The sequence below is a fragment of the Hetaerina americana genome, unplaced genomic scaffold (assembly GCF_022747635.1).
Source record: "Hetaerina americana unplaced genomic scaffold, ioHetAmer1.1.p SCAF_4, whole genome shotgun sequence".
Taxonomy (NCBI): Eukaryota; Metazoa; Arthropoda; class Insecta; order Odonata; family Calopterygidae; genus Hetaerina; species Hetaerina americana.
The window spans coordinates 89,083,877-89,098,278 of record NW_027286985.1 but is presented as its reverse complement, the minus strand read 5'-3'; the positions used below and the strand labels follow the sequence as shown (position 1 = coordinate 89,098,278).

General features: G+C 37.5%; 2 protein-coding genes across 6 annotated transcripts in view; one reads left to right on the top strand and one right to left on the bottom strand.

Moving 5' to 3' along the window:
• Positions 1-6,683, bottom strand: part of LOC139692456 (transmembrane protein 47) — a 987,299-nt gene extending 980,616 nt beyond the window's left edge. The window contains exon 1 of one of the 2 annotated variants that reach the window (XM_071590667.1): positions 6,557-6,683. In XM_071590667.1, the coding sequence (XP_071446768.1) occupies positions 6,557-6,672 (116 nt within the window). In that variant the 5' untranslated portion in view covers positions 6,673-6,683. The remainder of the gene's footprint in view (positions 1-6,556) is intronic. The other variant, XM_071590668.1, reaches the window with a different exon arrangement.
• Positions 6,684-6,896: 213 nt separating this feature from the next.
• On the top strand, positions 6,897-11,392 carry LOC139692049 (coiled-coil domain-containing protein 34-like). Of its 4 annotated transcripts, none has more exons than XR_011701711.1 (4): positions 6,897-6,997; positions 10,717-10,772; positions 10,888-11,049; positions 11,134-11,392. XR_011701711.1 is itself a non-coding variant. In XM_071590066.1 (4 exons), the coding sequence occupies exons 2-4, from the start codon at positions 7,766-7,768 to the stop codon at positions 11,196-11,198; spliced, it is 939 nt and encodes a 312-aa protein (XP_071446167.1). In that variant the 5' UTR covers positions 6,897-6,997; positions 7,746-7,765; the 3' UTR covers positions 11,199-11,392. The 4 variants fall into 4 exon arrangements, 1 of the variants encoding a protein (XP_071446167.1); XM_071590066.1 differs by lacking the exon at positions 10,717-10,772 and adding an exon at positions 7,746-8,477; XR_011701713.1 differs by lacking the exon at positions 6,897-6,997 and adding an exon at positions 9,555-9,573.
• The last annotated feature ends 3,010 nt before the right edge of the window (positions 11,393-14,402 follow it).

Genomic DNA, 14,402 nt, shown 5'->3' with positions numbered 1-14,402 from the left:
ACCAACAAAAAGGGAAAAAGGTCGAGTGTACGAGCGTTTTTAATCGTTATCGGCATTCTCACCCCTACACCTAGCGACTATTTCCTCTTCTTGCACTTGAAACAGTGCCTTGGTAGACAGTGATTTGAAGACGACGAGGAACTCCAGACCGCCGTTGTCAACTCCAAATTCCAAGATGGGGCGAACGTCTATACTGAGGTATTAACCCCTGTGTTCATAACCAACTTAAACAACGTTTTCTCGCAACCGAGGCACCCGACTGCCGTCTTTTTCATTGCTTGATTATTTAAATGACTTAAATCTATTCCATGGTATTTATTTTGATGCATGAACATAAAAACTGCGTACCACTTGTATTTTTGTATTGCATAGCCTCGTTCAGCTCTAACTATACAAAGAGCAGCGTAATCCTTATCCAAGTCGAACATGATTTACGAAATATATACGATCAAAACCAGCCATATAGGATATAAAATTTGGTTGAGTTGCGATTCTGACAATGCATATCCTTTCCAAGGCATTACTCACAACGGAAAAACAAGCAACTATCGAGAAAAAACCAAGGAGAAATAATCATCTAAGAGCGTGGAGTCTCATTCCCAGAAAGCAGTAGAAATATATGTATGGATAATTTTTACACTACACTAACTTATTCCGAATTCTTGCTTTCAAAGAAGTTAGCGATTGTTGGTTCTTTAGGGTAAAATAAGCCATTCATATATTTCAAAAGTTATGTCACCACCCGAAACACGAGAGCTGTATTTTCCTGTTTGAATTTCACGATAAAGTTATGCTTTGATCATGTGTGCAAATATATATATATTACTATTTTATGACATAGTATCCTACAAGACACCGCTTGGGTGTACGGAAGGGGATGGATACACACCCGACTATATTTGAACTAAAATACCCCCCCCCCCCCGACGCGGTCGTAAAAGGTTATCTTGGTTTCCTATCGTTCGTGGGAAAAATGACATCTTAAATCCATTTTTCGAACACTTAATCTGTCGAATTTCACATATATGACCTCTCCTACCGACGTCGCTAATAATGAATATAAAAGATCATGGCTAAAGAGGTATCCTATCAACCTTTGCAAGAAATTTAATCTGTAATTTAGCCTTCGCTCCGTTAGTGATTCCCAGCCTATCTCCTCTAATTATTTAGATATGCTACTTCATTTACCACAACAACGTTTTACCAATCTAGCTTCTCTCGGCTCATAAATAAGGCCGTGATTCCACTATCTACAAGCCATGTGGATACAGCTGTTCAAGACGATGCTAGAAAGAGTCCACATACAATAACGTATTATACTAATCAGCATTATGCTGACGCTGATACTATGGACCAGGGGATTACCAAACATACGACGCAACGTCGCACACTGCGATTGCGGTCAGTAATACGCTTCGATGAGCACGATATTTGTTCTTCGGCTTCATATATCATTTATTATGAAAATAATAAGCGTTAGTCTAAAAAACGAAACAGCAGCGTAAATTTATGCGACAGCTGAGCGAAAAGCTTGAAAGACCATTCATTGAGAGCGGATTTCAAAATGTGCAGGTGACAAGCTATTATAATTCTAAAATAACAACAGAGTGTGATCAGGTGACAAATTCTCTGGCTGGTCAACGCCGTGAAAATTCTACTTATGCATCTGGTAGAATCGAAGCTACTGGCTCTTTTCGTATTCTAATGAATCAAAGCAAATATTTAGCAAAGGACCTATATTGCATTTCGAAATGATGAACAAAATGGGGATTGCCATTTTACCATTACAAATACTCGGTGGTATATTTCTTTGAAAGGTCAATGGAATTTGTTTACAAACTAGCTGAAGTTGACCTAGACGTAGTTAATAGGGTAAAATACTTAGGTGTTAATATAACTAACGACTTAACTTTGTGCACCCACATACGTAAAATCTGCGGGCAAGCAAATAAAAAATTGGGATTTATTACACGCATTGCGGGCAAAACTGTTACGATAAAAGAAAAAGGTCACAGAAATGCTTCTGGAGTTGGGTTGGGAGTCATTAGAAGATTGACGATTCAATGTTAGGTTAAACTTAAGAAATGATTTCCAGAGCCGAGGTTTCAGCGCCGAGGTCTCGCAAATTATCCGCACTCCAATATACATTGGTCGGTTGAATCATGAATATAAAGTCTTAGAAATGGATGCCAGGGCCATCAGACATAAGGACTCCTCCTTCCCACGAACAATACGAAATAGCAACTGTAGGGTTAGAGATAGTAAAAATCCTACTTGCCAACCACAGCGTCTAGGGAATACTTAAGTTTACCTAAATACATGCACTTTCACTAATCTGCAATCTAAATGCAATTTGTTGTCAAACCCCTTCCCCCATGGGACTGCCATTTACAGTATTGCTTGCCCTGCTTGGTTGTTTTCAAGCTTCTCCTTCCATCCAACGTCTCTATCTTTGGGGGGAGGGGGGTCACCTCACGCAGTCCGCTGCCTACAGCGGTGTGTCACATTCCCTACCTTTGACTTAAGGGGCGGACACCATGAGTTGCATGTCCATGAGATAACAGAATTTACCCCTCTTACTTTTCATTTCTGCATGACCTGTCTTGCTATGATGGAGACCTATCTTATAAAAGGTTGTGGTCATTTTTATTCCCTCTTTTCGTACAACAAATAACTAATTTAATAGGTGAATTAACCCATCTTTTTAATTAAGTATTCCTTCAATATCTATAGAAATATGCAAGTTATTTCATAATTTTTTTCCTAACTAATTTTCCCTTCCTCTCCCATATCCTTCTGTATCATCTACCCTTCCCACCTGGTGCTTGCACCCCCTACGATACACCTTTTTGGTGGATTGCGGGGTATTTATTTCGATACCTATCGGCCGTCTCTTCTTTCAAAGAGAAACAGCAAACATTTCAATCTACCACACGGAAAGATAATGAAAATCTTAAGAACCTCACCGATCGATTGCAATGATGAAAGTTTCGATCACGTCGTAATTAATTCGCAGAAGAGCACATGTGAGTAGGCCACACCCAACGGAGCGACAGGTGACCAGACGCACGGCCAGATGTGCGCCCTTGATGCTCAAACCAAATTAAAAAATGGGAAAAAATGGAAGTCCCTTCATCCGAGGAAAGCCGAAAACTGAGAAATGTCAGTAGCAGTCAGGTACTCTGCCAGACCCACGTAACAACTATAAATCATTACTCAATAAATGGCGGCAATTTAAGATGTGGCTACACTAAGGCCTTTAGACAAAGCAGAAGTGGATGTAATATTTCTAATCCCATACGCAAGAAACCAGATGGCAAATATATCATGAAACGCGAAACACATTTTCATTGCGTCAAGAACAATACAGGCGTAAGCTGGTATTGTTCATAGCGCAAAATATAAAACTCTCCCTCTCTCAATAAACGTGCTGACCGATGGCTCGTTTCCAAACATTCTCAGACACCGCCGGCTCCCTATTTTTACAAAAATGAGATGGTGTGGAAGCGGGCAGAAAAGCGGCCTTTAACAAGAAATCAGAACGCCCACGGCTTTCACCCTTCATCCAGCAGAAGACCTCCCCTCTCGCCGACAGATGGTACTGCTCACCACCAGTATCACAAAAGCAATCATATTTCCCCAACCATTTAGGTCAAAGTTCAACATGAAATGAGACCCCTTGTAGATAGAGCTTTCGCGAGAAAAAAAGTTAAATAAAAGAAAAGAAGGAGAAGAGACGAAGAAGGGGGGCGGAGGTCCACTTGAACCTGGCGCCCTCGGAACAGACTTTTGCAGCGGTAGACCACTAAGGTCGTGGAATCCCCCCACCTCCCGTGATGGGCTCCACCTTCCCCTAAGCACCCTTCATGCCGCACAAAAGGAAAGTGATCGGTTAATGACGTGACAGAAGCCTGCCTTGAACTTAAAAAAAAAACTTTTGGACGACAACCCCATGAAAATTTATTTTACGAGCGCGTTTGCCTTGATCGAACCACGAAAGCGCGTACTTCGAGAGAACATTTGCCCTACCACCCTTGAATCGCAGGACTGGGAGTTGATTGTCTACTTGGTGGAATCACTGTCTCGCCTAATAAAATCCTGAAACTGTCGACCTCTCCATATGATGGAAGTGATATCGAAATGTAACTTACGCAAGTAAAGGAACATTCCATGCAACAGCTGACACTACAAAATGCCGTACAATCATTAAACTTGAAAAATCTATTCATTAATAAAACTTAATTAAACTTTAAAAAGTACATGGGGATGATTTCTTGGAAAACAACAATTCCCTCCCGAACTACATCGGGAAAACCGAAATGGAATGTATCGACTCGATTAAATACTTGCGCGTTGCCCTCCCCCACGATCTCTCCTGGGCGCAGCATATACGGGGAATATATGAAAAAGCTAACAAAAAATTAGGATTAATTGGAAGAAAACTGGGTAAATGTGATGAAAAGGTCATACAGAAATGTCATCTTTCGCTGGTTAGGCCTCATTTAGAATATGCTTCCTAATATATGGGATCCTCATGAAGTTGGATTGATTGCCCAATTTAATCGCGCGCAGCGTAGAGGAGCAATATTTGTAAAACGTTGTTACGATAAACTTAGCAGCCTATCAAACTTATTAGAGGAGCTAGGTAGGGAGTCACTCACGAAGCGAAGGTTAAATTACAAATTAAATCTTTTGGTTACATTGGAAGGATGCCTCTTTAGCAATGATGTTGAAAATGTGTCATGAACAAAATCGCACTAAGGTAGGGGAGATTATATCAATAAAATTAGAGAGATTAAGTGGGGAATAGATATATTCAAGATTTCATTTTCCCCACAAATTATTATGGATTAGAATAAGGTCCGCCCGCGTCAGAGGATCAAATATCTGTATAATCTGAAAATGGAGAGAAAATTAACTGCAGAATTAATTAGCTCAAAGTAACTTGTTTTAGGGCTTTCGGATCTTGCATCAATCAAGTAAACTTCCGAATAAATGAAGCCTCATCCAAATCGGAGTTTCCCATGAAACCTTACTTTCATACATTCATTTCATTCATTCTTCGAGACTCCTGATCAAATGCTAGCAGGCAATCCGGATTCCCCAATTGAGACACAGATATACTAATATGATGGTCGAAATTCTTAGTTGCTCTCGAAATGAAAGTGAACGGCACAACGACATTTTTATTATCTACGTGCACTCAAAAAATGTAATAAGTTATAACAATGCTCATCATCATCATTGCAATTTTCTAACGTCAACTCGGTGGCTAATTTTAGTCTTCCTGCTCTCCCAGGGTGAGACTTATTATCAAAAGGGAAAACTAATACAACACGTTAAATAGAATTTCCCCTTGCAGCATGTTAAACGTGCAACAGATAATAATTCAATTCAAGTAAATGGGAGCACTCGAACACGAAAATATCTGTTGCATGAAACACATCTACCAATTCCGCATTTGAGGCAGTGCCTGTCCTGAGTAATAATACGGTAGATCCATTACTCTAACGAACACTTACATTAACAGAAAGAAAAACTAAAAATGACGTCAAGGCATAATCCTAATTTGACACTCGGTATATACGTGGAAAATTCTAGTGTCCAATTGCTAATTTTCACAGCAATAGTAAACGTAAAATTATTTTACACCAGGTCATTCTATTTTCCAGGCCATCCGTCTCATAACAAAGGAACTACAAATTAACCCGCACTGTCGAGTATGTAACGGCAGTGTGATCACCGAAGTTCACAGCCCCCGACGGCACAAAATTGACGTCTAGAAGCATGACCGAAACAATCATTTAAAACTCTTCAAACATCTGATAAAACTTGGCCCAAGAAGTTTAATACCCTAGATTCCCAACCAGCATAAATTTACTCCACTTTTCCGCAAACAGCTTCTGCCCGTGCATCCTGGACCCGAGCCAAAACGAAAACAACATCAGCATCACGCGCTCACTCATCACAGACCCAACACTTCCACAAGAACTTGTCCTTATTTTTCTCAAAAGGGGCGTGGCGTAAGACGACCTTAACATGCATCTGAGTTTTAACTGATTCATCGCCCAATGACTAATGGCCTAACAGTAATATATCAGTGGGTGATAAAAAAATCTATTAGAATTGGTTGGTCATTGGCCCGTAATGTTTACGTTCCTCGGGCTGGGTTCATCTTTCCAAAAATCTTGGAACAAGCCCCATTCTGCGCATAAAACTTTAATTGCTGATTACAACAATGACCAGTCTAAAAGCGGAGACTTTTCCCGAAAGAGATATATAAAATATGGTGAACCATCATGTAAAACGGGATAAAGAAGTTAAGGAAGTCTTGATATTGGAGACAAACGAAGCGATGACAATTGAAATAACCCTGACAACATTTAAGTAATAACTCGGTTACCAAATATTTTCCATTAAATACAACAACACTCCCGACATTCTTTTTCTCTGGCATAAAAGTTTTACCCAGCATCTGTTCTAAATTTAGACATAAACGAAAACCAGGACGGGATCACCAAGGATTCATAAGGTGGTATAAATATAAAAAACTTACCTTTCGTTCTGATAGTCCAAGACAACAGAAGTTGAATCAAACTCACTGAAATCCCCGATCGACTCCCCTTCGAAGCTATAACCGCCGAAAACACTTGCACGAGTTGTGGTATTCATGTTCAAATATGGCGTCGAGAAACCTTACTGACACCTAGCGAACATTTGGTGAAACATCTACTCGTAGGAGCGTACTTCAGTATTACTTCTGATTGCTATTTAATATGCTGCAGTGTTTAAAATTAAAAATAAATAATTTTCTAAACAATGATGAATTTTTGATCATGTTTATCAATTAGGATCAGAAAGACTTCATTTCATTATTCAATTGTTCTAGTGTGGAACTTCGTAACTAGGATGCTGGCATTTCAAAATAGGTGCCTTTTTAATTAAGTAGTTACTTACTTTAAAATTTATTTACGAATTCAACTAAGGACGCATCTTTGTAAGTTTTTTTATTTATACTGGACTGATATATTTAGCTAAATACTTATCTGGAATGAGTGTTTAGTCTACAGCATGTTGCTCTTCAAAAACTCTTAGATTTATATAATTTTTATATTACCAATTGGCTAAGGCAATACTCTTAAGGGTCCCCTTAAGACCATTCTGCAATGGGTCTTTAGTCACTCGAATCCTTAGTACTGCAGTGTGTCGACGATGATAGACCTTAAACAGAACTGGTCTCGTCTCAAAAGATAAAATAGAACCAATTTCTGCCGAAACTCGACTTCTTAATGCCATGAAATGACGCAATTCTAAAGACTCCAGGCTGAAGACCCACTTAAGAACGGTCTTATCGATTTAATAGTCATATCATCAGAATATCTCTTTAGAGATTCCGAAAAAGGTAAAATATTTTAGTGGCAAAATCTGGTGATGTCTTCAACGATGGTTTTTCGCTTGATGCTGTAAGCACTCCATCGCATCCGTTGCCCTCTTGCGGCAACAGTTTCATTCCAATTCCTTGGGACAGCTTGTTTCAATTTGACTAAAGGGTTCCGTCTCCTCGGACAGGAACGAAATTGTCGTTGCCATAATATACCAAACACGAAGTAGCACCGACATCACTGGTGCTTCCGACGTAACCATATATTTTACGCAGATATTACTACCCTTGTGATTAGATTACTGTGTGGCAACGGGAAAATACATTTCCAGCAAAGACTAATTTTAAGCTTTTTCCTCCTTAGTACGAAGATACTTTTTAAAAATGTTACACCCTAGTCAACGCAATTCTACTGATGAAAGTGACGCCAATGACACCAACGTACTAAACGCTTTAAAAGACCTTGATGGCATTGAAAGCGAAATTGAATTGGACATTGCTAAACTTAATTTTTCCTCTGACCACCCGAAAATCCTTAAAAATGATGTAAGTGAATTAAAGAAAAAATCAGAAAATGACTCTGGAAAATCACTTCTTAAATCAAAATCCGTAGAAAACCATTCAAATGAGAGTAAATCAACAAGTAACTCCACTTACTGTGACGTATCGACCCCTCCGATGGACTCAAAATCAAATTCAGCCCTCCGCAAGAGTACAGCAGCATCCAAAACAAATAAAATAGATGAAACGGATGTCAGTTATAGTCCAGATTTCACTGAAGACACTGATAAATCAATGCATGAAATGACTGCCTGGGAGAAATGGTTTGTGATGAAGCAAATCCAAATAAGACAGAGGGCAGAGCTTGAAAAAGAGAAGAAGATGATGGAAGAAAAAAAACTACAAGAGCTTAGGCAAAAGAAGGCAGAGGACAATGAACGAAAGCAAAAATTGTGGCTGGAGCAAAAGAGGCTGGAAAATAAGATGAAAAAAGAGAAGGATGCAGAATCGAAGGAGAATAATAAGAGGAGCACAGATTCCCACGGTGACAATAGGTTTGAAAAGTGGTACTTAAAGAAACTCCAAGAAAGAAAGAGTAAGAATTCATTCAGATTAATTGCTCCACTGGTTTCGATGCATGCATGGACAATTGAATGTTCACATAAATACATAAATTTTACCATAATGTGGCAATTTCTATATGCATTCACATCCCTTCAACTGTGCACGCTCATTGCATTCCTTTCAAGTTAACTTGTAAATTTAGGTGATTTTGTATTTAACATCTCTCATACACCTTGCAGATCGAAAAATATATCTCACATTTATGTAGAATATGATGGAATTGTTTATTGAACATCGTATTCTATTTATATCACAATAAGATCAGTGTATTGATTTCCAAAAGTCATTTTTGATGTGTTCTATTATGGGAGAGTTAGGCCTGTGATGGTGTAATTTCTTTTTGGATATAGAGGTGAAGCTTCTATTATATTGTCAGAATCAATTTAAAACCTAGTAAGCAGTATTATTTTTTCTAGTCTTTCTTAGATGATTATTACCACAAATAACATTAAATTGGCAAACAATTCAGGGAACTACAACTCATTAATACTACTTCTAACATTTACTTATATATACATTTGCAACAAGTTTGTCACCAATGTTCTAAAATCATGTTCTGCTTAAAAGTAGCAACTTGAGCACCACTTTTCCTGGGGAACTAAAATGTGAAACAAACAATTCTTATAATAGTTAGTGGCATTTATTTCCCAAAGACAGTATATTTCTGCAATTCTCTCTTTAGTCACCTCATACAACCAAGGGCTATCTTATCAGAGTGGTCTCTCTTTGCTACCCCATGAATATATGTATCCGTAACTGAGTTTATAATTACTCCAGCGGCTTATATCAAATTTCACTAAACACTAAGAATCCATTACCCACAACCGCCAATGCACAAGGTATGTCTTGAGCTCAGCTTTCAAGATTGCAGGCAAGCAGGTTGTCCACAAACTTTTCATGTTAGCAGAATATAAAATGATTTCCTATGATCATTGCTTTAGGTTATCTTCATTTGCAGGGAGAATTGGGCCTGCAATTACTCTTATTTTAATGTCTAGATTGAAATCAAAATCACAAAGAAAGAAAAAGCAAATTTGTAAAAATGCTACATGGTTACATCAACAGAGGTTTGTAGCATCATCTATCTCAAAAAATGTTGTCACTAGGATATCAATGACTTCACCCAGTCTACTAAAATATGCCACAATAGCTGTAATTATAAAATGCTAAGTTACATAATCCTAATTTGGTATTTATACTGGCTCTGACACCAAGATAAATCCTGTGCCACGTGCAACCAGAGCATTCAAGTTGGAATGGGAGCACTCAGAGCACTCACTCTACCATGCTTCCATACCTTTGGTAGAATTGTCAGTAGCACACCAGTCTTCACATGACATATTCTGGATGAAACTTGAAAGCAAAATGCACCAGTAGTCTAGAATTATGTAGCTATTGGCTAGCATTCTTTAACAATTGATTTTTGTCATTCACATGGAATGCTTGATGTGAATCTGGGCATCTTAAAATTAATTGTCTATAAATGACAACTAATTGATGGTTTCCCGGCATAACTTTATGGAATCAATTCATATTGGAAATAAAAAATATTAACTTTGTGATTCCACTGAAAAATTTTCAATACAAGACGATCCGGGTTTCGATGTTGAACATCAAAACCTGGGTCATCTCGTAATAAACATTTTTCAGTGGAATCACAAAGTTACTATTTTTCATTTCCAAAATGACAACTAAATCAAGTTGTGACCTTTACTTAAATGAATATAGGAACAGTTGTTACTATCGTGCATGCTGATGCAATCAAGCAACCCTAGTTTAGGCTTTTGCACATTTGATATAAGTAAATTGATTATTTGATTTTACAGTACACAACTTGTTCTGTAAATCATCAGGGACACAAGGTGCTAGGTGGCCATGTTTTTAAATATAGCATGGGAGTAAAAGGTGTCCCAGATGCCAAAAAGGTGTTGGGCTAATTATTACTTCAGTTAAGTCAAAAGTCTTTCCTAAATAAATGGTGTCCTAATGACTAAATTCATCAACTTCGATTTTTCTTATTCTTCCTCCTCATTGAAAATCTCACCATTTCCTTTATCTTCAGTCTATATATCCCACGGTGATTATATAATTGCTCCTTTGTTGACTGGATGACTAATTTTTTTATCCAAATCAACATTACCAGCTCCCTGACTACTTTCATCCATGTGTATTTTTATGGCTCTTATTATTCCCTTGTTTATAAATTATAGATCACTGGTGATTGGATAAGGAGAGCTGTGTAACTCCCTTTTTGCCAATCACTGCTGTAAGTCTCTGTCCACTGCTCTTTCTTGTGCTGCTTGAATTACAAACAAGTTGAAAATGATATGGCAATCACTCTACTATTTCCAAAAGAAAAGTTGCCTGCATTAATTTTTCAGGTCAAGTCCAATATAATCAACAACTACAAAAATATGAAGAACTTCAGAAGGAAATGAGGAGAAAAAAGAATGAAAAAGCACAAATAGAATGGATGAATAAGGCTAAACAGAGACCCATCACACCTCGAATCACCTATGCTTACGTTGGTGATTCTGTCATTGGCAAGTTGGAAGAATTGGGAGAAAATGCATTTAACGGCAAATTTAATAATTACTTATTAACTAAACTTTACCCTTCCTTTCCAGGATTTTATGACTCTACCAGTCACCCACCACCAACCTATATTAATCCTATCCCATGGCAATCGTGACATCAATAGCTTGGAAAATATGTACAGAAGATAAGATAGATTTCCCTTTTGACGAAAAATGTGAAATTCAAAACTTAGGATTGATAAGAATAAATGATGTAATAATGATGGTTTGAACGCGTTTGTTGATTTATGGAATACTCAATGTGTTGTTGAAGAAAAATCATAAGCAAATAAAGTGGGTGCATAAATGATTCTGTTATGATTGCTGGGATAAATATTTTTCGTTTCCACTACACGTGTACTCCAATTTTTTAAGGCCATCTAGAAGCATATCGCTCTTTCAAAGGAGAGTGGGAACGGGGTCAAAATAATCCTATAAGTTTTAAATACTCACACAAAAGTGACGAAGACCTCTGATTTTAGAACCCAGTCTGTAATGCCCTTAGAAAATTATCGCATATTTGCAGGATCTTAAAAATTCCCCAAAGAAATCACTTTCATGTATTCCATTGAGGTAATCCAAGGAAGGAATATAATTCCAGATCCTAGATGGGCTAATTCACTTAAAGAAAAAAATGTTTCTCCAGAGATCAATCATGAGAATGTAAATGAAAATCATCAAAACTTCAAATAAGAATGCAATAAAATTTACAAAATGCTCTGAAATTTTAGTGAGATCCAAAAAAGGAATCAATGTTAAGAAAATTCAATGCAATTTGCATTTCTCTTCTAGACCTGTAATTTTAGCTAAAAAAGTCACGCTTATGGAAGTAAATGAAAATTGTTTTAAAATGAAAGTTTTAATTTAAAGCATCATTGTAAAGTGCTTCTAGGCTAAAATTAGGGCCATGAATTGCAATTTTAATACAGAATCGGTGTGATGGATTCAAGGCAAAGAAAAAACTGTAATGAGCCAAAGCAAAGGTAATGAGATTCTCGTGAAATAAGAGGCCTGAGATAAACATTAAAATTGAGGGACATAACTGAAGCCGGTAGTTCACCTATTTTGGAAGAAGGGACATCGTAATCAGGATGTTGAAACAGGAATAGCATTAGGTAAGAAAGATTTTTAAAAAGAGGGTAGCACTGATGACAGGGATCATAAGTGAGGATTTTAAAAACATACTAAGGAAACCTTGGAACATGAAGCAGAGTGACACTGTTTCCGCTGTTACTTGAAGGAATTTCTCCTATGTATAGATAATAGAAACAGTACTTCCACAGGTAGCATTAAATTGTGGAATTGCTGTTGGAATTCTATTATCTATACAATGAAGCATAGTATTTTATGGTGTGGTAACTTGGTTTTGAGGCAAGAGGATAGGCATTGATTGGAGGTTTTTGAGATGTGGGTGTGGAGGATGATGGAGATTGTGAAATGGATGGAAAGAAAAATAAATGAAGTTCTGGGCATGGTGAGGAAGGAGGGGATTGTTGGTTGAAATCCAAAGGTGACAAAACAAATGGATACTTAGAATACTGTGTGCCAACGGATGGTTGAAGACTGGTAAAATTCTGAATAGATTAGGTAGAGGCAGGAAAGAAATAGGCATGTAGGATGAAATGAAGGGAAGCAAAATGTATGTGGACATGAAGTATGGTTAATTATAATAAGAGTATTTATTTGGAGTTGTGGTAGATGAATTTAGAGATACAGAAGAGTTTAGATAAACAAGGGCTGTCAAGAAAGTAACTTACGTTTCGGCCTAGTGTGGCTGTGGGTAGGGCTGCAGCATCCATCTAGGGGTCTAAACATCCCTACTAAGTACGCATTCTACTGTGATAGTGAACAGAAAGGTTCTTCTACTTTGCTCACTGTTAAAATGTGCCCCGCAATAGAAAATTCCGCAAGTTGTGAAGCACAATCTGCGATTAAGTTTTTACTGGCAAAAAACCACAAGTCAATATGAAATTCTTAGGCAACTTTGTGAATTGTATGGAAATGGAATAATGAGGGAAGGTGGAGTGAGGCAGTGGTCCATTCAATCTAAAAATGGCTGCACTAGATGAGCGTAGTGGTCAGCCAACAAGGCTAGACTGGTCGGTACTGACTGATGGTCAGTTCTTGGATATGATGGGCATTTGTCTGTTCACTCTTAAATTCATAACACCACAGACGCACAACACTGTCACTCATCACTTAGTTCGCGCACAGCACATATTTCCCATTCAATGTCAGCAGCTTTGAAGTTTATTGCCAGCAAAAACCTTATCACTAAATGGATTTCACATTTGGTGGGATATTCAATTGTAATGTTCACTTTGACTTGCTACTGTAAACAAACAAGCAGCGCGGTCTTCCAAAACTGTAGCTGGAAGCATTTTGCCCTATCGTTTGTGGGTGTCAATACAGCAAACATTCAGCTCCTTCCACTACTTTGCTCCCTACATGCAAACACAGGTTACTTTCTGGATAGCCTCTCACATTATTTCCATCCAAAACGTACTTTATTTGATATATTAATATCATTAGTAATGTATTCAAGGTCCATCATCAATGCATGTAACAAATTTCAACTCTATCTGTTCATTAATTCTGGTATGAGATTGGAACAGATGATTTATATGTTAATAACAATTTTTGAGATTTTTTTAAGGAATCCTTTATTTGTTGCAGAATTTGAGCTACTAACTCTTAGAATACGACTTTTATGCCCACAAAGCATCTCCATACCAGTTATCACTGAAAACAATCATATTTCAAGGTTCACAGTATTATCATAAGTACTCTCAATGGATGCTTCTAAAATTTGACATTCTAACAATTTTCACAAAAAGGAAAATATTATTTACAAGATGGCTGTGTTTATGGTGAAATAAAGAGCTAAATTTTTTAATGATAAAATGAAGAGCCAAAGCCAAAGAAGAGTTTGTGCAGGAGCTGCACATGCCAATCACATCTGCCGATGCATATAAATGGCCAACACCATCCAGCCCAGCTATTGTAGCAAAGCAGGACACTGTCCATGATTCTAAGATTCAAGGAGTAAGATCCAATAGAGACTGTTCAAAATTGGATGTGCATGAAGAATCAACATTGAATAAGCTACCTGCACGTACGTAAAAGAGATCATTACCTGGAGTATAGAGGTATTTATGGAGATACGCCAATGCTTGGCCAACAACAAAAAGGATAGGTAGCTGCTTTTAAGTACTAAAGTCGAGAAATTTAGACATTTTGTTTATATTTTTATTATTAAATAAAAAAAAATTAAATAAAATAACCTCATCCAATTGCTTTTAGAGTTCCGCAACTGAGTC

Excerpts from the sequence above, each read along its gene's own strand:
- LOC139692049 (XM_071590066.1), top strand. The coding sequence starts at position 7,766 with ATGTTACACCCTAGTCAACGCAATTCTACTGATGAAAGTGACGCCAAT. Across the intron at positions 8,478-10,887 it reads GAAACTCCAAGAAAGAAAGA|GTCAAGTCCAATATAATCAA; the intron begins GTAAGAATTCAT and ends TTAATTTTTCAG. Across the intron at positions 11,050-11,133 it reads CGTTGGTGATTCTGTCATTG|GATTTTATGACTCTACCAGT; the intron begins GCAAGTTGGAAG and ends CTTCCTTTCCAG.